Raw genomic sequence first — 23,893 nt, 5'->3', positions numbered from 1 at the left:
ACATCCAATTGCTATAGTAGAACATGTAATCATACTTGAATAACATCAACAAGCATATTAAAAGTCGTAAACATCCATAATATTCATCAAAATTTTCAAATTAGAATATGTCAAAAATTCAGGAAAATGAAAAATATCATCTTCTAAAATTCAAAAAATTGATGAAGAAATTTATCTCAATCACGTAAAAGGATATTTGGTGATGAAGAATATGCAAAAAAAAAAAATTTCCTATGAGAAATACCCCAATTGACCTTTAATTGAAGAAATTGAGAACCAAGAACCTTAACCCCAAATTTCTTAAAAATCGATTTTTAGTTGTTTTTCTTGGATTTCAATCAGTTAGAAAAGCTATATGATGATTAAAAAGTGTTGCATTGATGATTTTTAGCAAAAGTATGGAGTACAAATGAAAGTGTGTCAATTGTGTATATTTTGGTGGAGAGAAAATGCGAGGAAGATGAAGAAAAGAATTAGAGAAATAAACTTTGTGTATTCTAGTTTTAAACAGAAAAGGGATAATACACGACCTGAAGTCGCATTTTTTATGGTTGCATTTTCTTCAGTGTAAGTGCGGAACTGAATACGCAACTACTGAATACGCGAGCTAAAGTCATTTTTTCTGATAGTCGCATTTTCTTCATTGACTGTGTAGAATCAAATGCGCCATCACAGAATACGCGACTTGAAATCGCATTTTTTTGATAATCGCGTATTGTGTTATTGCGATGTAGGAGAGAAAATACGACTTGATGTTGTGTTTTGAGTCGCGTATTCTATATTTCTGCATTTCTTCTGCAGAAATTCATAATCACTAAAATGTGACTTTTGCCCCCAAAGACTCAAAATGTATTCTAAATCATTCTTTTGCCAAAATTATCATTGCACACACATGTAAAATGATCAAAAAATGCATTTTACCTCTTTTTAGCGGATCAGTAACACCTTTAACGTAAATCAAGGGGTTGAATTTCTTGATCAAATTTCACCTCTTCCGCCTTAAATGGTCGTCTTTGCTTCCATTTGTCGAACCTGCAATTCAAAATTAATAAACTAACTTAAATACATGTGCTAAACATGAAATCACACAAAATTAACATGTATAACAAAAACGTTGCCATAGAAGCTAAGATAGGAGGAAGGGATATTCAGGATGAATGGTGGTTTGTTGGTGTGTATGCGACCTGTGATAGTCAAATCAGGAGAAATTTGTGATTGCAGGGGACTTCAATGACATTGTGTCAAATGAAGAGAAATGGGGGGGGGTTTAATGACAGAGGAAAGGAGCTTTAAGGTGTTTAAGGATTTCATTTCTAAGAATAGACTGGTTGACATAGGCTTTGAGGGATACCCTTGGACTTGGAGTAACCATTGGGACAATGAAGGAGAGGTTAGACAAAGATTGGACAGATGTCCGAGCAGTTGTGATTGGATACAAAAGTTTGAAGGAACACAATGTCAATACATAGAATCCTTTGCCTCTGATCACAGCCTGCTCTTACTGGATACGGAACCAGAAAAAAGGAAAAAGAGAAAACATTTTTACTTTGATAAAAGATGGATTCAAAAGGAAGGTATACAACAAGTTATTGAGAAGGGTTGGAACAAGGAGGAACATGGGACTAGGATGTTTCAAGTGACCAGGAAAGTGAGGAATTGCAGAATTGAACTCTTGAAATGGAAAAACACCTTCCAGGCAAACTCTAAAGTGAGAATCAATGACCTTAAGGGTAGGCTAGAGAGCGTGAACTTGTCAAATGTGGCAAACAAAAGAATGATTAGGTCTGACCTTAAGGATCAGCTCAAAGAGGCATATAAATAGGAGGAATCTTTTTGGAGTCAAAAAGCTAGAGTGAGCTGGCTAAGAGAGGGAGACAAGAACACTAGTTTTTTTCATGCCTATGTGAGAGGGAGGAGAAACAAGAACAAAATTTGTAATGTTCAAAGAGGGGATGGGTCATGGACAAAAAATGATGAAGATCTAATTTCTGAGATTTCCATGTTCTATAGGAGACTGTTTACTAGTGGCGGGAAGAATGATAACTCAGAGGTACTAAGGGGTATCCTACACTCTATTACCGATGCAATGAACTCTAATTTGACAAAACCAGCGCATGAGGGGGAAATCAGATCTGCTGTTTTTTCCATGAATCCAGATAAAGCCATTGGAATGGATGGAATAACTCCACCGTTCTTCCAAAAATTCTGGAAAGTGATTAAAAAGGATGTGGTTCAGCCATCCAAGACTTCTTCGTGACCGGATGCATGCTTAAATCCATTAACCACACAGTTATCTCTCTCATTCCAAAAATTCTGAATCCAATCACCTTGAAAAACTGTAGACCAATCAGTCTGTGTAGTGTCTTGTATAAAATCATCTAAAAAATTTGGCAAACAGACTGAAACCTGTTCTTGACAAGTGCATTTGTAAAAATCAATCTGCATTCATACCGATAGACAAATCCTAGATAATGTGATCATTGTTCAGCAATATATGCAATATTTGAAAAACAAAAGGCATGGGAAAGAAGGGTATATGGCCATTAAGTTAGATATGGCTAAAACTTATGATAGAGTTGAGTGGCACTTTGTTTGTGACATGATGACAAGAATGGGCTTCTGTGCTAAATGGGTAAATTGGATATCACAATGCTAAGAAATTATCTCATACTTTTTTAACTGCAATGGGGAAGTCAAAGGATTTGTGAAGCCAAGAAGAGGAATAAGGCAGGGAGACCCTCTCTCGCCTTACCTGTTTTTGATTTGCTCAGAAGGCTTCTCAAATCTACCCAAAGATCAGCAGAAAGCAAGAATCTGAAAGGCATGAAGATCAGTAGACAAGGTCCAAGTATTACTCACCTCTTTTTTGCAGATGATTCGCTCATATGTTTTAGAGCTGATGTGCAACAAGTGAAGGAAATCATGAAGATTCTTCAAGAGTATGAGCAGGCTTCAGGTTAGTTAATCAATCTAGAGAAATCATCAGTGTTCTTCAGCAAAAATTTGACAAGTAGCCAGAAACAAGAGATTTGTAGTGCTCTAGGAGGAATGGCAGAAGTGAAGCAAGGGAAATATCTGGGCCTTCCTATGGTTATATCAAGAACAAATGAGCAACTTTTTGGATACATAAGAGATAATATCAAGCGAAGACTAGAAAGTTGGAAGAATAAATTGCTAAGTCATGCTCAAAGCAATTACGATGGCCATGCCAACCTATGTTATGTCTTGTTTCAAATTGCCTAGGAAACTCCTCAAGGATATCAACTCAGCTATGGCTAACTATTGGTGGGGTGAAACGAATGGCAAAAACAAGATGCACTGGATATCTTGGAAGAGGATGGCTGAGGATCGACAGGAAGGTGGTTTGGGATTTAAGGATCTCGAAACTTTCAACAAAGCTCTACTAGGAAAACAGGTTTGGAGAGTAATCACCAAACCCAATCTCCGAGTTAGTAAAGTTTTGAAAGCCAAGTACTTCCCCAAGGAGTCAATCTTCACTTGTAAAGCTTAGGGTAATGCGTCATGGTTTTGGAAAGGAATAATGGAAGTCAGAGGGACAGTGGAAGAAGGAGTAAGGAAGAGAATTGGAAATGGTAGAGGCACAAAGATATGGGAGCATAAATGGATTCCAGATTCTCCATCAGGCTATCCTACGACTCCAAGACCTCTAAATTGTGAAATTGTATTAGTCCAACAGCTAATCAACCAAACCAGATGGAACACAAATGTAGTCTTCAAATTGTTCAACAAGACTGATGCGGAAAGGATTCTCAGGATCCCTGTGACAGCCCCACCTTCCCCTAAGGCGAACCAAAGGGTTCGGCGGACCGCCTGCCCAACTCTCGCCAGGACTCACTCACTCACTCACTCATAGCTCAAGCAACATAACATACATCCATAGAAAATGAATAACACATCCACTTCAACTTAATATATACAATGATGCTCAAATCCAGATACAAAGTTCTACACACCAAAAAAAACTTTGAAGTGTTTACATTTCGAGTACAATCAACCCTAGTAGGGTACTAGCATGAGTACAAAAGCAAAATTCAAAACAATTAGACTACGCTAGTCTGTACATGTCTCATGCCTCGCTCGTAGCCCCTGTAAGGAAAACAAATGGCGTGGAATGAGCTAAAAATCCAGTGAGGTTCCAAATAACAAATTGACCATTTTAAAGGTACGAATATCAACACAGCAAGTTAATGGCATCAAAAGTTCATAAGAGTGAACAATAATTTTTCAAGTAACAAATCTCAAAGTGAGCGAGTATAAAGGTTTTCAGAAGAAACAATAATTCAATAAACAAAAATCATTCCAAAGTATAAGGATACGGAGGACTCTCCAGAGCCAAATTTCAATTGCATCACCAGGAGCTTGATCACGTAATAGTTGACACTCCGTCAACTTTCAAGTAAAGAAACCAATCCAGTAGAACACTACTTACACTACTCTCCGTTCACCATTCACACTCCCTACTGGGCCCAAAATCTTCAATAAACACGGGTGGTAATACTCGACTATACCGATTAGTCGAGAAGATATCACTCCACTCGACAAAACAAGAGACCCAGGGTTTGTTACCCAATCGACCAAGCCCTTGCCAACTCGACTTGAGTAACTCGCCATAGGGTTTCTGAAATTCTAGGAGGTGTGCACATCATAAACAAGTATATCAAATCAATTGCAACAATAAACAAGTATATATCACATGAGGACAAGTGCGATAAAGTACACTCTTGCCCTAACAATTCACGTAAATAACATGTAATCATATTGGTCACTTATCAAATACAAGTATCAAGTTCAATTTGGTATTTGAAAGCACTCACCAAAAGATATAGTGCCTTTACTGGTCACTTTCAGGTTGTACTCCGGGTTTGGAGTTCAAATCTGCGATAAAACTCAGTTTAAGAACTTTGAAAATCGACTAAGGTTCGAAACTTAGACGTTTCGTTCAATAAGAATCAAGAAATGGAAATTCACTTGGAGAATATTTGTGAAACACTCGCTCGCTTTTCAAACTATATAACTTTATAACATTTATACTTGGAAATGCCATTTGAGTTGAAAGTACAAGGAAAACGTATTTCTAGTAGTCATGATTGTATTTCTCAAAGGTACAAGTTTGGCCAAATCCTCACTAATATACCTAGATAAAAAGACACAAATATCCTAGATAGTTCAAGCAGTAATCACTCTTAACCCTTACTCAAGTTGCAAGTATGTCTACCTAGCCCTTGAACGTAAATTTGGGCAGTACGCCCTTTGTATTTTCCTATTTTCCAGCCATTTATGGCTTCATTCTTTTCCTCAATCAAACCCAAAGTTACACACAAAACAATTTCATTTCAATAGCCGTTCAATAGGCTCAAGGTAATACAAGTACAAAATCAAGCTAACGACATGTGCGGAAATGAGGCTTAACAAAAGACAGATTTGACATATTTTTGCGTAACGGATACAACCGAAGCTACGCTTATTGGATTGGGATGCAATTTATGCCGTTTCGAAGCTAAGATACAGGGCTACAATTTTGATGAAAACCACTTAGTCCAAATTCTAGTGTAACCTAGTCAAATTGCCAATTCACAGAACTAAATTCCAACTAATCGGCTAATTAACCGTACTACCTTCAAATGGCCATATCTCAAGCTACCAAAGTCCGTTTAAGATGTTCTTGGAGGCGTTGAAAATCTAAGACAACGTACTAAAACTTTTATGTTTGGGTTAAAGGCTAGTTCAGTACGTATGAAAGTCAACAAAAGCAACCAACTTAGTGTACTGCCAAAACTGTCCACTGGCTTTACTCCGATGGCAGTCAGGGTATTGTCATCTTTTCACAGGCTACGTTGCTTCGATTGAGCTGAAATTTTGTAGGCAACCATAAAATATCATTCTCTATAACTTTTATGTTTTATACTAAACCTGATTCGGCCTCTAACATGATGAAATGGAATCGGGCAGAACTAAAGCTACAATTTCCAGAAATCTGGAATTTTGCTGTATTCAAGCTATACTTCTCATTTTTTACCTTAAACTACCACTACTTTCACCTTTACAAGATCATATACCATATATATACATCATACAACACCTAACCCACAAGAAACCCTAACTCAAAAGTCATCCATCCAATCATCAAAATCACTTGAAACAAGCACCACAAGCACAATACTAACATTAATATCCAACTTAATCATGATTAATGGAAAAAAATGATTGATCAGCCATTATACCGTAAGACACAATCTTGCAAGGATGATCCTTCACCTCCTCTTGAAATTTTTGGTTCCTTAAGCTTCCCAAGCTTCCAAACTAGTGATTAATCGGTTTAGTTTTTCTTGGTTGCACTCAAAAGGTTTAAACTCAAGATGGATTGAAGTTGTTTCTCTTGCTCTCTCTCTCTCTCTCTCTTAAGCTCGGCCAGACCAGGGGAAAATGGTGAAGAAATGGAGCCAATGTGAAGATAAGAAGCAAAGAAAATTAGCTTGGTCAAGAAACCATAGGTTTACAACACTTGTCACCACCAAAACCATCCAAATTTTGCTTTCTTTTTCTTGCAGTTTGGGCCACATATTTCGGTTATAAGGCTGAGGATGAGAGAGATATTTTGCAAAAATATCTAGGGTATGTGGTGGTTGGGAAGTGGTGGTCAAGTGGTGGGTTCAATCGGTAACAAACGGTACCCGTCGGTTCAACCCGATTTTTCTTAAATCGCGCGTACTAGGGTTTTTACCTTCTAATCACTAACTTATTTTTATCACTTCTAATCATATAATATTTCCTCATCCAAAAGTCACTCTTACCTACCAAATTTGCTCCTCATTCCGTACCGAATAGTTGCACTATGGAAAAACGTGAAAACCTAATTCGCTCTAATTTGAAATCGAAAAGTGAAACCCTACTTTTTAGGTTCATTTGCACTTATTGTGGGGTGATTGAATAGTAGAGCTATTATAACTTAATAGTTTCCAAATAAAAGGGTATTTTTAAGAAAAACGTGAGGGTTTTACAATTCCATAAATTGAATTTAGGGTTTCGATTGAAATATGAGAAATTTGAGAAAACGGTCAGTCACAAGTGAAGTTAGGGTTTTGATTAGACTTTTAGGGTTTCTAGTCTTTTAAAATAAAACAAAGTTTTAAATCAAACTCAAAGAAATAACTTTAGTTTTTTCTTTAAAACAAAATAATATTTTAAAATAAAATAAATTAAAGAAACCGTAATATCCTCTTTGAGACTAAACAAAAGATGATCCTAAAAGTTGGGGTATCACAATCTCCCCTCCTTCAAAGAATTTCGTCCTCGAAATTCATACATGCACTCCGAAATAACGTAGGGTATTTTCCTTGTATATCTCTTTCTAGCTCTCAGGTCGCACTATAGCCAAAATTTAGTTAAACAATAGAAATCACGAATCGTACCTTCTATTATCTCCAATGGTTCAGGTAATGCCTGTTGGTCCAAGGCGTACACTCTAGCTGGCAGTCTGGGCTTAGTCCCTCATACATTTGCTTGTTCAGGGTTTAGGTGTGATCTACGGGGATAAGTTGCAAGCTGGTGCTCGGTATTACCATACCACAAACATTTTCCTGTTTTTCGCCAACAATCATTCTCCGTATGATTAGCCTTCCCACAGTACCCACAAGATACTTGAGGGGCTGAGGTCTGACCTCTTTGTGAGGCACCTCTTGCTTGCTCCCTGCCACGCGAGGCTCCTCTTGGAGTAATTTCCATAGATGTCCCTGGAATTTTTTCACCACCATCTCCTCGACCCATCTTAGAGGGTGGCATATCTAGATCACCTTGTCCTTGCCTTTGACTTCCACCAGGCACACCTCTCCTTTTCGCATGAAAAGCTATCACTTGTGCCCTAACAATTTCTATTCTTTGGGCTTTCTCCAAAACTTCCGTAAACGTATTAATTTGGGCCGCTGCCAAGGCCTCTTGTATCTCCACATTGAGCCCTTGCACAATCTCCTTATCCTTCTTTGCTCCGTGGCTATCAATTCAAGAGCAAATTTAGACAACTTCGTAAACTGGGTTTCATACTCAGATACACTTAAAAGTCCTTGTCGAAACTTAATAAAATCGTCCTCTTTCTTCTCCTGGACGATAGGTGAAAGGTATTTCTCATTAAACTCCCGTACAAAGTTTAACCAGGTCCATTTAGTTCCCTCTCTCTCCCATTTGGCCCTAATTACATTCCACTAAGCCCTGGTTGGACCTTCGAACTGAAAAACGGTAAATTGCACTTGCCTATCCTCTGCATAGTTTAACGCAGCAAAGATGTTGATCATGGCTTCTAGCCATTTCTCGGCGCCCTCCGGGTCTGATCCTCCTAGGAACTTGGGTAGAGAGAACTTCTGAAATCTCTCTAAGGCCCTATCTTACCCATTATCAGGGTCCTTAGGTTGATTTACAGGGGTTTGATCCTGTTGTTCCACTAAACGGGACAGAATATTAGTCATTTGTTGGATTGCAGTTGCCACTTGATCTCCCCCTACAGCCTGGAGTCCAGGTTGTGGCTCAATCGTTGCCTCTTCCTCCTCTCTCGGTTCTCGCACCGGTTCCTGTGCTTGTCTACCCCCACGGCCATGACTAGGATCGCATCCTCAGTTAGTTCCCCTGACTTGACTTCTTCTACCCTCCATGCTTCACGGCTAATCAACTATAGCAATATAACCAACTAATCAATTATAGATATAGCCACTAAGTAACTGTATAAATATAAACAGCATAAAATAGAATAATGCAAATCATAAACCTTTCTAAATCATAAAACAGGGGTAATGCAACACATTCAATCAAAACAAGTCACATAACCTATAGGACATTAACCCTAAGTATTGCTCAGGCACTACACTTAATCAAAACTCGAAGCACGTGAATAATAAGGATCCCAAATCCCATGAATATTTTCAATATATTTCAAGTCTAAACTATTCGCATTCCCCGTGCCTTTGGTTTCGCCATCCAAACTTATCCTAATATTACGCGAGATATCAACTATCGTACAGGTATCACTCTTTGGTACTCGGAGAGAAGAATCCAAAAATATGATAATTCACCACTCAAGCTGGCCAAACTCAAGAGCAAATCACCCGTATTAGAGATTCCTACCCAACATACATATCTAAGGTCCCCAACAATAGACAATTGTTCCACACTTAACAAGTCAATCCCCACAGTCCGAGAACCCTCTCCCGTCACGAGCTCAATAGGAGCTCTGATATCATCTGTGACAACGCCATCTTCCTCTAAGGCGAACCAAAGGGTTCGGCGGACCGCCTACCCAACTCTCGTCAGGACTCACTCACTCACTCATAGCTCAAGCAACATAACGTACATCCATAGAAAATGAATAACATATCCACTTCAACTTAATATATACATTGATGCTCAAATGCAGATACAAAGTTCTACACACCAAAAAAAAACTTCAAAGTATTTACATTTGGAGTACAATCAACCCTAGTAGGGTACTAGCATGAGTACAAAAGCAAAACTCAAAACAATTAGATTACGCTAGTCTGTACATGTCTCATGCCTCGCTCATACCCCCTGTAAGGAAAACAAATGGCGTGGAATGAGTTAAAAGCCCAGTGAGGTTCCAAATAACAAATTGATCATTTTAAAGGTACGAATATCAACGTAGCAAGTTAATGGCATCAAAAGTTCATAAGAGTGAACAATAATTCTTCAAGTAACAAATCTCAAAGTGAGCGAGTATAAAGGTTTTCAGAAGAAACAATAATCCAATAAACAAGAATCATTCCAAAGTATAAGGATACGGAGGGCTCTCCGGAGCCAAATTTCCATTGCATCACCAGGAGCTTGATCACGTAATAGTTAACACTCCGTCAACTTTCAAGTAAAGAAACCAATCCAGTAGAGCACCACTTACACTACTCTCCGTCCACCATTCACACCCCCTACTGGGCCCAAAATCCTCAATAAATACGGGTGGTAATACTCGAGTATACCGATTAGTCGAGAAGATATCACTCAACTCGACAAAACAAGAGACCCAGGGTTTGTTACCCAATCGACCAAGCCCTTGCCGGCTCGACTTGAGTAACTCGCCACAGGGTTTCTGGAATTCCAGGAGGTGTGCACATCATAAACAAGTATATCAAATCAATTGCAACAATAAACAAGTATATATCACATGAGGACAAGTGCGATAAAGTATACTCTTGCCCTAACAATTCACGTAAATAACATGTAATCATATTGGTCACTTATCAAATACAAGTATCAAGTTCAATTCGGTATTTGAAAGCACTCACCAAAAGATATAGTGCCTTTTCTGGTCACTTTCAGGTTGTACTCCAGGTTTGGAGTCCAAATCTGCGATAAAACTCAGTTTAAGAACTTTGAAAATCGACTAAGGTTCAAAACTTAGACGTTTCGTTCAATAAGAATCAAGAAATGGAAATTCACTTGGAGAATATTCGTGAAACACTCGCTCGCTTTTCAAACTATATAACTTTATAACATTTATACTTGGAAATGCCATTTGAGTCGAAAGTACAAGGAAAACGTATTCCTAGTTGTTATGATTGTATTTCTCAAGGGTACAAGTTCGGCCAAATCCTCACTGATATACCTCGATAAAAGAAGACACAAATATCCTAGATAGTTCAAGCAGTAATCACTCTTAACCCTTACTCAAGTTGCAAGTATGTCTACCTAGCCCTTGAATGTAAATTTGGGCGTGCCCTTTGTATTTTCCTATTTTCCAACCATTTATGGCTTCATTCTTTTCCTCAATCAAACCCAAAGTTACACACAAAATAATTTCATTTCAATAGCCGTTCAACAGGCTCAAGGTAATACAAGTACAAAATCAAGCTAACGACATGTGCGGAAATGAGGCTTAACAAAAGACAGATTTGATGTGTTTTTACATAACGGACACAACCGAAGCTACGCTTATCGGATTGGGATGAAATTTGTGCCGTTTCGAAGCTAAGACACAGGGCTACAATTTTTGTGAAAACAACTTAGTCCAAATTCCAATGTAACCTAGTCAAATTCCCAATTCACAGAACTAAATTCCAACTAATCGGCTAATTAACCGTACTACCTTCAAATGGCCATATCTCAAGCTACCAAAGTCCGTTTAAGACGTTCTTGGGGGTGTTGAAAAGCTAAGACAACGTACTAAAACTTTCATGTTTTTGCTAAAAGCTAGTTCAGTACGTATCAAAGTGAACAAAAGAAACCAACTTAGTGTACTGCCAAAACTGTCCACTGGCTTTACTCCTATGGCAGTCAGGGTATTTTCGTTTTTTCATAGGCTACGTTGCTTCGATTGAGCTAAAATTTTGTAGACAACCATAAAATATCATTCTCTATAACTTTCATGATTTATACTAAGCCTGATTCGGCCTCTAACATGATGAAATGGAATCGGGCAGAACTAAAGCTACAATTTCCAGAAATCTGGAATTTTGCTATATTCAAGCTATACTTCTCATTTTTTACCTTAAACTACCACTACTTTCACCTTTACAAGATCATATACCATATATATACATCATACAACACCTAACCCACAAGAAACCCTAGCTCAAAAGTCATCCATCCAATCATCAAAATCACTTGAAACAAGCACCACAAGCACAATACTAACATTAATATCCAACTTAATCATGATTAATGGAAAAAGAATGGTTGATCAGCCATTATACCTCAAGACACAAGCTTGCAAGGATGATCTTTCACCTCCTCTTGAAATTTTTGGTTCCTTAAGCTTCCCAAGCTTCCAAACTAGTGATTAATCGGTTTAGTTTTTCTTGGTTGCACTCAAAAGGTTCAAACTCAAGATGGATTGAAGTTGTTTCTCTTGCTCTCTCTCTCTCTCTTAAGCTCAGCCAGACCAGGGCAAAATGGTGAAGAAATGGAGCCAATGTGAAGATAAGAAGCAAAGAAAATTAGCTTGGTCAAGGAACCATAGGTTTGCAACACTTGTCACCACCAAAACCATCCAAATTTTGCTTTCTTTTTCTTGCATTTTGGGCCACGTATTTCGGTTATAAGGCTGAGGATGAGAGAGATATTTTGCAAAAAAATCAAGGGTATGTGGTGGTAGAGAAGTGGTGGGTTCAATCGGTAATAAACGGTACCCGTCGGTTCAACCCGATTTTTCTTAAATCGCGCGTACTAGGGTTTTTACCTTCTAATCACTAACTTATTATTATCACTTCTAATCATATAATATTTCCTCATCCAAAAGTCACTCTTACCTACCAAATTTGTTCCTCACTCCGTACCGAATAGTCATACTACGGAAAAACGTGAAAATCTAATTCGTTCTAACTTGAAATTGAAAAGTGAAACCCTACTTTCTAGGTTCATTTGCATTTATTGTGGGGTGATTGAATAGTAGGGCTATTATAAATTAATAGTTTCCAAATAAAAGTGCATTTTTAAGAAAAACGTGAGGGTTTTACAATTCTATAAATTGAATTTAGGGTTTCGGTTGAAATATGAGAAATTTGAGAAAACGGTCAGTCACAAGTGAAGCTAGGGTTTTGATTAGACTTTTAGGGTTTCTAGTCTTTTAAAATAAAACAAGGTTTTAAATCAAACCCAAAGAAATAACTTTAGTTTCTTCTTTAAAACAAAATAATATTTTAAAATAAAATAAAGTAAAGAAACCGTAATATTTTCTTTGAGACTAAATAAAAGATGATCCTAAAAGTTGGGGTATCACAATCCCAATTAGTCTTGCAGGTAGACTAGACTCCAACTACTGGAAGCACATTAACGGAGGCGAGTATACAATGAGATCTGGTTATAAGAGGTTCTTGGCTGAGAGATCAAGCAGCAACAAAAGACAAGAATATGCTGGAACTAGTTTTGAGGCAGGCAGCAAGCAAAGAAGGCAGATTTGGAGTACACTGTGGAAGTTTAACGTCAAACACAAAGTTAAGGTATTTATCTGGAAGTGTGTTAACGGAGCGCTGGTAGTCAGAGAAGCAATCCACAGGAAAGCTACAATTGGGGATCCAGTATGCAAGGGTTGTGGAGAAGGACCAGAAACGATAGAACATACACTCTTGCAATGTTCCCTAGCAAATGAGGTCTGGGAAGTAGCTCCAGTAAGGTGGGATGGAGCAAAAAACCAGAGGTGCAATTTCACAGGTGGTGGGAAAGGATCATAGAAGCTAAAACTAGACAAGAGGGCAGCAACCATATTGGCCTCACTGCAAACATCTTATAGCAGATATGGAAAGAAAGGAACAAGAGGGAATTTGAGAACCATGATAACCACCAACCGTGCAAAGTGATCCAAAAAGCACATAAAGAATGGCTGGAGATTGAGGAAGTAAATAGACAAGAATCTGATCAGAGCACAACAGAAACAATGCCAGACCTGGAGGGTGAACATCAGGAACAAGAGGACCAGGACTTGATACGACTGAACGTGACAACAACTAGCTCAGTGAGACCTGTCGTGCTGGGTATTGGGGTTGCTATCAATTCAAGGTCACATGCTGCAACAGAATACTGGGCTCTTAAGAACAAAAGTCATGGAAACAAGAACATGGATGTAGCTTCAGCAGTCAGACTAGTGTTGTGCAAAGCACTGGGAAGAGGATGGCACAATATCAAAGTACATATCCAAAACAAAGAAGTGCTGAGACAAATTAAGCACGGCACAACATCTGATGGTAGATTGACAATGATCCTAGACGATATATTTTGCTTAAAGTCATTGTTTTTAATGTGCTCTTTTTGCTTAAATAGGAATGATAATAGTATTACTAAGGCTAATGTTAGCTCATATGCCTTAGGCATTTGGTTGGATGAGGAAGCATCTTTTCCTCTGTATTGTTGAACACAAGTTGTATAGGTCAACGAGCCGTTGCTCGAATTGTAAAGTTACCTTTTAGATCAATGCAAGTCTTTTAACGTTTCGAAAAAAAAATAACAAAAATGTTGGGCTAGCTTCCAACTAGCACTTTTATATATAGTCGTTGGCTCGATTCAAAAGATTTGACTCATTAAGTTGAAAAAAAGTCATCCAAAAGATATGTGAGTCCTTTGGGGACGATTTCACCTGCTAAGTAGAGTTTTAATCTTTGTCCTATGACCTTGAATCAATCATTTCTTATATTAACCACCTTAACGGCCCCATAAGAAAAGACTTGAGTGACTTCAAATGATCCCGACCATCTTGATTTGAGTTTTTCGAGAAATAATCTAAAACGTGAATTGTATAAGAGAACTTTTTACCCCACTTCAAATTGTTTAGGTATAAGATTCTTATCATGCTAATATTTGATTTTATCTTTGTAAATCTTAACATTCTCATAAGCATGTAACCGGTGTTCCTCAAGTTCCCTCAACTGAAGTAGTCTTCTTCTACCTGCAAGATTAAAATCTATATTAATTGATTTAATAGCCCAATATGCCTTATGTTTAATCTCTACAGGTAAATGACAAGTTTTTTCATATACTAATTGATACGACGACATCCCTAAAGGTGTCTTAAATGCGGTCCAATAAGCCCACAGTGAGCCGTCGAGTTTTCTTGTGTGAGGACTCGCATTTTCTTAATCTCACCTATTTTAAATTATTTACATTGGCATGACATTTAATTTTATCATTTTGCATGAACTTTACTTAAATTACATCTTTATTGCTCGCGTCAAAAAGAAAAAAATTTTGGCAAAGTCGCACCGGCACATTTAATTGGGGATTTAGAGAGTTAATCTTGGACTAATAAGGGTGAGTATTAGTGGTGTAAGAAAAACCATTTTGGTAGATTAGTATATAAGAGTAAGAAACAAGAAGGAAACTAGTAAGTGCATGGCACTATTTACCACTATTCCTAGTTGATTTTCTAAACAACAAAAAGGCCAACTTTCACTTCATTTCAAATCACCAACCAAACGTTCATCTCGTCTCCTTTTCTCTCTCTTTGCCCAATCCCTTGAGGCTGCAAAAGAAGGGAAAAAACTCCTTCTTCAACTACAAATCTTGCTCCAAAAATCTCCCCAAAAATCTTCACACCTTTAGAAGTTGTTCAAGTTTAAAGAAAGGTCTTGTCTTGTGGTGATTCTTGGTGGATTTGGTGGTGCAAAGCTTGGACTTAGCTAGGGTTGAAGAAGCTTGGAAGAGGTATTTAACTCTACTCTACTTGATCTTTGATTCCATGCATGTATTAGTAGTAGATGTTGGGTTGCTTTGAAAGGGTTTCTTGAGCCCTAAAAATTTAGGCTAGATGACTTGAGGATCTTTCATATTTTGTGATGGAATCTATGGTAGATTTTGATGCTAAAAGACTGGATGTATGTTGATTTGTGTTTATTATGGATATCTCATGCATTGGATGAATTTTGGATGTGATTTGTTGAAGGACAAGATTCCAGAAATTTTCCCTGTGTGGTTGCTGATCTGTGCAGCTGGTTTCTAGCCTTAATTTTTGAAATTTTTGGGTGAAATTTAGCTCAATAGTCTTTGTTAGATGTTAAGCTATGAATGTGTGAGTAGGTTGAGCAAAAATTTTAGACTTAACAAGCCAAGAGAGAAAGATGCACACTGCCCTGTTTTTCTGAAAAATTCTCGAAGGTGTGGCTGACCAGTTTTAGGAAAATTTCTATATCTTGGTGTAGAAAAATCCAAATCAAGTTCCATTTGTGGTGTTAGAAACTAGACATAGAATTCTTCAACTTTGTAAATTTCAGATTTTTACTTAAATTCTAGAAGTGCCAGGAAATTTACAAAAATGACTGAAATTCAAAGACTGATTTGCTCTTTAACTTGGTAAAGCTGTAATTTGAAGCCAAAATTTGACCTATTGTGGATTGAATCTTACAAAAGTCTCTTTGAGATAATTGTAGTATCTTGAATCTAGTTTGCAACAGTATAAAACTTTCAATTTTTGGACTTACAGAACTCAAGATATGATTTTTCAATTAGCATCGCGCAGAGCTGCATTTTCTGGTTTAAAACAAAAATGCTCTTTTGAGAACTTCCAACTTTCCTTTGAGATTATTAGTCCATTTTAAGTTTGATTTTATGGATGGATACAAGGTCTCTTGTGAGTTTAAACCTTCATTTTGAATCTTGGTTCTCAAAGGATTTAAACCTCTCTTGATTTATTGTCTTAGTTGATTAGGCAAATGAATTTTCCTCCTTGTGTGCTAAGTAACTTAGGATGTACGTGAGTGATGGTTTAAGAGCGGGGATGGGTCTAAAGGTGATTTGCATTTAGTGATGGTTGGTTGATAGCACTTCAAGTATCCAAGAGGATTTCGAAAGGAATCCCAGCGCGGAACAGTAAAAGGCTTGCTAGCTCGTTTGCTTGTGGCTTGTAGTGAGTTCTAACGAGTTAGGCAGGCGGCCCGCCGAAATCCTAGGGTTCACTCTAAGGAGAAGTGGAACCGTCACATCTTGCCCAATCTTTTCTTGATTTATTCACCATTTTCTCCAAGATGAGTTTAATCTCTCGTTTGGCTAACTCCATTTGTTCGTTTGCTTGAGTGTGGAAGTGATGTATTGTGCTTACAACCATAATTAAACAATAAAGAATCAAGTAGTTTATTATAAAAGTGCTTTCTTCATAGCTTACTATGGCCTTAGGGATACCGAATCTAATAAAAATATTCTTTTTAAAAAATCAAGGTACCACCTTAGTATCATTAGTAGGTAAAGCGATTGTCTCAACCCATTTAGAAACATAATCTACAACTACTAAGATATACTTATTATTAAAAGAACTAGAAAATGGTCCCATAAAATTCATATCCAGCATATAAAATAACTCAACTTTTAAGAAAGTAGTTAAGGACATTTTATTTTTTGTAGAGATATTTCCGGTTCTTTGACACGCATCACAGTTTTTAACATACTCTCTAATATCTTGGTACATGGTGGGCCAATAAAATCCCAATTGCCACACCTTAGTTAAGATTTCAGAAGTACTAAAATGACCATCCGTTTCTAAATTATGACAATAATATAAAATATCATGTACCTCATCTTCGAAAATACATCTATGAATCATAATATCGGCACAATACTTATGGAGTATGGTTCTTCTCAAAAATAACTTTTAACATCATGTAAGAATTCTTCTTTTTGTGAAAATTAAAACTCTTCGGAAGCACTCCACTTATCAAATAATTAGCAAAGTTTGCATACCATGGAGAATTGATAAGTGCTAGAATAAATTCATTTGAAAAATTCTCTTTAATTGAAATTTGGTCATTTGTTGGGATATACTCGAGTTTCGAAAGGTGATTTTCTATAAGGTTATCCAATCCTTTTTTATCCTTAATTTAAATATTAAATTCCTGCAATAAAAGAATCCACCGGATTAGATGATGTTTTGCATTTTTCTTATGCAGTAAGTATTTCACAGTTGCATGGTCTATATAAATGATAACTTTATATCCTATTAAATAGGATCTAAATTTATCTAGGGCAAATATCACTGCCAATAGCTCCTTTTCTATAGTTGCATAATTGAGTTGTGCCTCGTTTAGTAATTTGCTAGCATAATAGATAACATGCATCCTTCCTTCTTTCTTTTGCCCCAAAACTGCTCCAACTACGTAGTTGCTTGCATCACACATCAATTCAAAGGGTAGTGATCAATCCAATGAAGTTATAATGGGTGTGAAAATCAATTTCTTCTTCAAACTATCAAATGCAATAAAACACTCATCATTAAAGTAATAAGGGGTATCTTTATATAATAAATCACACAATAGTTTTACTATCTTAGAAAAATCTTTAATAAAACGTCTATGAAAACCTACGTGTCCAAGAAAATTTCTTATCCCTTTGACATTAGTTGGAGGTGGCATTCGCTCAATAACTTCTATTTTTGCTTTGTCCACCTCAAATCCTTTAGAGAAAATCTCGTACCATAAAATAATTCCTTCACGAACCATAAAATGGCATTTCTCCCAATTTAGCAGATAATTTGTCTCGTCGCATCTTTGTAAAATTAAATCTAAATTATGAAGACAATGATCAAAAGATGAACCAAAAACTAAAAAATTATCCATAAAAATCTCCATAATTTTCTCAATATAATTTGAAAATATGGCCATCATGCAATGTTAAAATACAGCAGGGGTATTGCATAAGTCAAATGGCATCCTTCTAAAGGCAAAAGTCCCATAGGGAAAAGTAAATGTGGTCTTTTCTTGATCTTCAGGAACTATAACTATTTGATTATAATCTGAAAATCTATCAAAGAAATAATAAAATTCATAATAAGCTATAGTTCTAATAATTGATCAAGAAAGAGTAAAAAAAAGTGATCCTTTCTAGTGACTGCATTCAATTTCCTATAATCAATGCACACTCTCCACCCAATCACAAGTCGTGATGGAATCGTTTCGTCGTTTTTGCCCATCATTATTGTGATTTCACTCTTTTTAGGGACAGCATGAATTGGGCAAATCCAAATACTATTAGAAATAGGAAAGATTATACCTGCATCAAGCCATTTGAGAATTTCATTTCTTACCACCTCTTTAATATTTGGATAAAGTCTCCTTTGCATTTCTACCATTGGTTTGCAATTGTCCTCTAACAAAATGTGATGCATACATATAGGACTTATATCTTTTATATCCGAGATTGTCCACCCAATCGCCCTCTTGTATTTTCTTAGAACTCTTAGCAGTTTCGTACATTGTTTCTCGTCTAAGTGAGCACTTACAATCACTGGTAGAGTGCTATTTTCTCCAATGAATTCATACCTTAGATAGTTAGAGAGCAGCTTGAATTCTAATTTTAGCGGTTCAATCTTCGAAGGTGGGGGAAGTCCTTTTCCTTGATCAAGAATCTCATAAACATTACCTCTTTTATAAGGTGCTTGAAATTTCAAATACTTAACCAATGCTTCAATTTCTTCAGCCTTTCCCTCTTACATCCCTACACTTGTTAAACAATGCTCAAGAGGATCGAAGTCAAGATTGACTTGACTCAACTCTTGGTTAGCATTTCAATAATGCCAATGGAACAAGCATGATAGGTAAAAGAAGGGTATTTTTTCATTTCATTCAAATTAAATACTACCCCTTGTTCACCTACTTGAAACTTAAGTTTGCCATTTTTTACATCAACAATAATACCCGTAGTTGCTAAGCATTGTCCCGACATGGCCCGCTTTTTATGCTTCTCTTGTCTCTCTTCAGAAGCCGAATTTGTTCAGGTTGGTAAAGTGGTTGAGGCTGATACTTGGTCACCTTAAACTCAACACAGATGGCTGCTCTAGAGGCAACCCCGGACGGGCTGGAGGGGGTGGTGTGTTGCGTAATAGTAAGGGGCGGCTCCTGTTCGCTTTCTCCACATTCCTTGGACATTGTACTAGTATCCAAGCTGAGGCGAAGGCCCTTCTATTTGGGGTTAACTTGTGCATTTCATGTGGATATGTGAGAGTGCAACTTGAAGTGGACTCTTTGGTGCTCGTTCCAGTCCTGCAGCGAGCAACTCACTGCCCATGGAGTATTGACACGGAAATCCGGTCCCTCCTTCAGCTGTCGTCCCATTTTGTTAGCATCTCCTATTGTTTTCGGGAAAGTAATCAAGTGGCGGATGGCTTATCTAACATTGGTTGTGATGAAGGCTGTACCAGAACCTATCATCAGTTCTCGGAATTCCCTACTCAATCTTGAGGGGCCTTTAGGCTGGACAGGATTGGCCTCCCCTCCCTTCGAAAGTGCTAAGGTACCTTGTTGCTTGGGAGTAGAACTTCCATCCCCACCCCAAGTAGCTTAATATATACGTTGTACTCCTGAGAGGAATTTATCGCTGCTGGAGAAAGAGTTAGAATGTAGCAAGTGCCATGCGAAATTTTTCTTGTATTTGGATTTGTTGGCAGGGAGTTTCATCCATTTATAAGGGGAAACTCTGCCAAAATTTCCTTAAAATAAATAAAATACTTATTTATAAAAAAAAAAGTTGCTAAGCATTGTCTATCACTCTTTGTCGTGATGGTGTATATTCTAGCCAACAACAATCAATCTTGTCAGTTTTAGACTTTCATATTTTAATGAATTTTAGCATTTTTTGAAATTCAAAATCTAGGTAATAGTTCTTTGTAAAAACTTATATAGCATTTAGAAATTAATAAAAAAAAAACAGTGAGGAGATAAATAAAGAAAGTGTTATCTTTTCATTAGAATCCATTATGCATATGAAATTGTAGTTGGAGTTGTTCTAAAGGAACTATAACCTGAAAAATTGGTCCTTGCCAAGCTAGAAAAATAAAATAGATTATAAAACTAACTTGGATATATTCAACTTGTATTTAATATGCACTTCTAAATAATCATAGTTACATGAATATAATTAATGTAATTGGGGTGTAAGTAACAATAAGAATGCCAAGATTACTATTGAGAAGGTTATTGTATATTAAGATGTTGTGTTATGGTATCCATTGAAATTTCAAGACTTGGGAACAAAATGGATATATTTCCAAATGTATTCAGCATTAAATCTGGTGATGTTGAAGATTAAATTACTGTTTTGGTGAGAGGATAACTGTTGATGGTTTTCAAGTTTTCAAATATATGTTTTAATTATACATGTCGCTTGGTAGGGTGTTAGGAAATTGTTTAATTTTTTTAGGCAAGTTTCTTGTTTTGTGTGCAAATAACTAGTTTCTTAATTTTTTTAGTTACTTGAACTAGTTGTCAAGTTATTTGTTATGTTTATGAGTTCAGGGATTAGAAGTTATTTCTTATTATATATGAGATTAGCAATTAGAAATTATTTCATGTTATTACTTAGGTGTTAGTAAAGAAATTTAAATTATAAATAGGTGGGTATTGACAAAATACGAGTGGCATATAAGGGCGATATGTAACCTTATACATGGGGTGAGAAAAAACATTCGGGAGATGAGAGATGATATGCAAGAGTTTGGGTTTGGATTCAAATTGTATTATTGTATAAGGCTTTTCTCTCATAATAAATAACGGATTTTCTCTCTATGGATGTAGGCTCAATGATAATGTTGAACTCAATTAAATCTTATGTGTTGTTTATCTTTTTGTGCTTGTAGTTTGTTTGTCATTAAATTATTGTATTCTTGATGCCTCATTAGTTATTTGTTCCATGTTTGGATCCCAACAAACTAGTATCCGAGCGAGATTCGTAACTTGGTCTTAGTTGACTATTGAGATCAAGTAGGTTGTTGGATATTACCTATTGAACAATTTAATGGGTGATATATTTGTTTCAAGAGTTTGGTAAGAAGTATTGAAGGTGAAGAATGAAAAGTGGGAAAACATAGAGATACTTGATGGTAAATCTAAATAGGTGATTCAAGGATCAAGAAAAAGGTAAAATCCAATGTTGATTTTTGGACACGAATTGGTGGAAACTTTCTCACAACTCTAACAAGTGATACTTCATCCAAATGGTTTTAGATTAAGGTTATATTCTTCGAGTGGTGTAGCATGTGTCCCAGAGAAATAAAGAGATCTAATTTTCAAGTGTCAAAAAACTATGATAGCTACAAGTTTTATATTGAAGGTGGAGTTTTGGAAATCACGGATGGCGAGACAGTCTTGAAAATGAGAAAAAATATGATGATTTTATCACTTAGTTGCCTCAATAGTTACAAATAAAGAAGGGAATTCTGATATTGCAAATGGTGATAAAAAAAATCCTATGAAGGAAGATGGTGAATTGAGGCACCTTCTCATGAGTCAATAGAAAGTTAGACTCGAGGTACACATGTTTATTTGTCGATTAAATCAATTGAGTGTCAGGATTGTATTGATTCTGATGTATAGTTGGGTACCATATTATTTAGTAGTTGAAGGCAAGTGGTTGTCAAATGGAATATTCGCCAAAGTGAATATTTGTTAGGAAATTGATTTAATTTCTTTTCAATAGGTTTCTTATTTTGTGTGCAAGTAACTAGTTTTCTAATTGTTTAGTTATTTGGAGTAGTTGTCAAGTTATTTTCTATTTGTACGAGTTTAGAAATTATTTTCTATTCTGTATGAGAATAAGAATTAGCAATTATTTCCTATTATTATTTGGGTGTTGACCAAGTAATGTAAATCATAAATAGATGAGGGTTGGCATACTACAAAATGGTACACAAGGGTAACATACAGCCTTATACCTGGGGTAAGAGAGAAATCTTGGGAGATGAGAGATGGTATACAAGAATTTGGGTTGGGATTCAAATTGTGTTTTTGTATAGGGCTTTCCTCCTATAATTAAGAACGAATTTTCTCTCCATGGACATAGACTCAATGATGGAGTCGAATCACGTTAAATCTTATGTGTCGTTTATCTTTTATACTTGTAATTTATTTATCATTAAATTGTTATATTATTGATATCTCAATAGTCATTTGTTTTGTGCTTAGATCCCAACAGAGGTCTAGGCTAACTCATAAGATCCAATATCTAGAACCACTAAACTTTTTGAAAAAGAAGACCTAGTGCCAAATTGTAATGGGTTTTGGTAGTCAATAGGTATCTATGATACTTTCATAATGTTTACTTGCAAATTGTCAGTTAAATTTATGGTTTATGTGACAATAAGTACACAATAAATCAAAAATAAATTTGATTAAAAAGTTCAATTAACATTTTCAAACAAGAAATAAACATTGAAGAATTTCACATTTGAGACTTAAAAACTGTATTTGCCGGGGAGAGGGGTTGGGTTGGGTGGTTCGAGGGAATGGAATATAAGTGAGAGGTCCGGATTCAAACCCCCATGCTTACACTCAAAAAAAAAAAAAAAAAAAAACAGAAGTTTCTGTGCCAATTAATTATATTTTGTCCAAAACCTTCATCTACATCCAATATTTAAGCTTGAGTGTTTCAAATTTCTCCACTTTCTAACTACTCTAAGGGCCTGCTGAGTAGTTAACATGCATTTGGAATTCTCAAAACGCTATTAGCAGTCAGTGGACTATTTTGATTTCCCTTAGAAAGAGCCTTCTTAAAAAAAAAAAAAAAAAAGACCTTAATTAAGCTTTTATCACTCTTTGGCTCATTCCACACCAAACAGTTCTCGAATTTGTTGAAATGATCATTGAATCTAAGACTGGCAATTAATATCAACAACCTTTGACTCTTAAAAGATAATAAAAATCATCTAATCTTTTTCCCTTATCTTTTTTTGACAAAGTCATCCTTTGTAGGGCTTGGCATGTGTGTTTCCTCGCTAAACACGTAGAGTGGGAAGCAAATCGTAGAAGTCTTTGGTCCTTATAGAAAACAAAAATTATGCTCCACAGAGATGATTGTGACGACAGTAATATCTAGAAAGAGCAACCACGTCTTCTCCTTTCCACCTAATCCTTAAAATATTGTACTCCTGCTGACAAAAAAAATTGAATGTTGTACTCTTATATTTAAATACTTATTCAGTTAATTATACATTTTTTTAACAATTAACAACTAAAACTCCTCTTAACAGGTATCCATGTGGACACCATGTTAGTTAAACCGTTGATGAAATGGCAAAGTGATATCATATACCGTACAAAAAACTGATATCTGTCGTATTCACCCGTAATCAAGATGTTGAAACACATTTGTACGTTTCTTTCAATTAACGTCGAATCCATCATGTCAATCAATCCGAGAATGCGTAAACCCACAAGTCAAAAAATATTTATCCAAAATGCTTTCACCAACTCAGTTTGAAATTACCTAAAAAAAATGAGTGTGAAAAACTTTATCCAAGTTAGGAATTTCACACTAAGTTTTTTTTTCTAAATTACGTATTTTCTTCTGTCTTCTTTGGCCAAATTCTTGCCCAAGCAACAATTTAGTCTCATATTTATTTTTGTATTTATTTCATCTGTTTCCCAATAGTTTAAGGGCCACGACAGATGAATAATAACTTCCCCTGCTAATCAATTTC

The 23,893-nt window shown here is 36.3% G+C and overlaps 1 protein-coding gene across 1 annotated transcript; it reads left to right on the top strand.

The window, feature by feature from the left end:
* Positions 1 to 3,199: 3,199 nt before the first annotated feature.
* LOC113716009 (uncharacterized mitochondrial protein AtMg00310-like) lies at positions 3,200 to 3,511 on the top strand. The gene has a single exon (XM_027240312.1). It carries the CDS (start codon positions 3,200 to 3,202, stop codon positions 3,509 to 3,511), a length of 312 nt encoding a protein of 103 aa, XP_027096113.1.
* Positions 3,512 to 23,893: the final 20,382 nt, after the last annotated feature.

This window comes from Coffea arabica, chromosome 11c (genome assembly GCF_036785885.1).
Source record: "Coffea arabica cultivar ET-39 chromosome 11c, Coffea Arabica ET-39 HiFi, whole genome shotgun sequence".
Lineage (NCBI taxonomy): Eukaryota > Viridiplantae > Streptophyta > Magnoliopsida > Gentianales > Rubiaceae > Coffea > Coffea arabica.
This window is presented reverse-complemented; position numbering and strand designations above follow the sequence as displayed.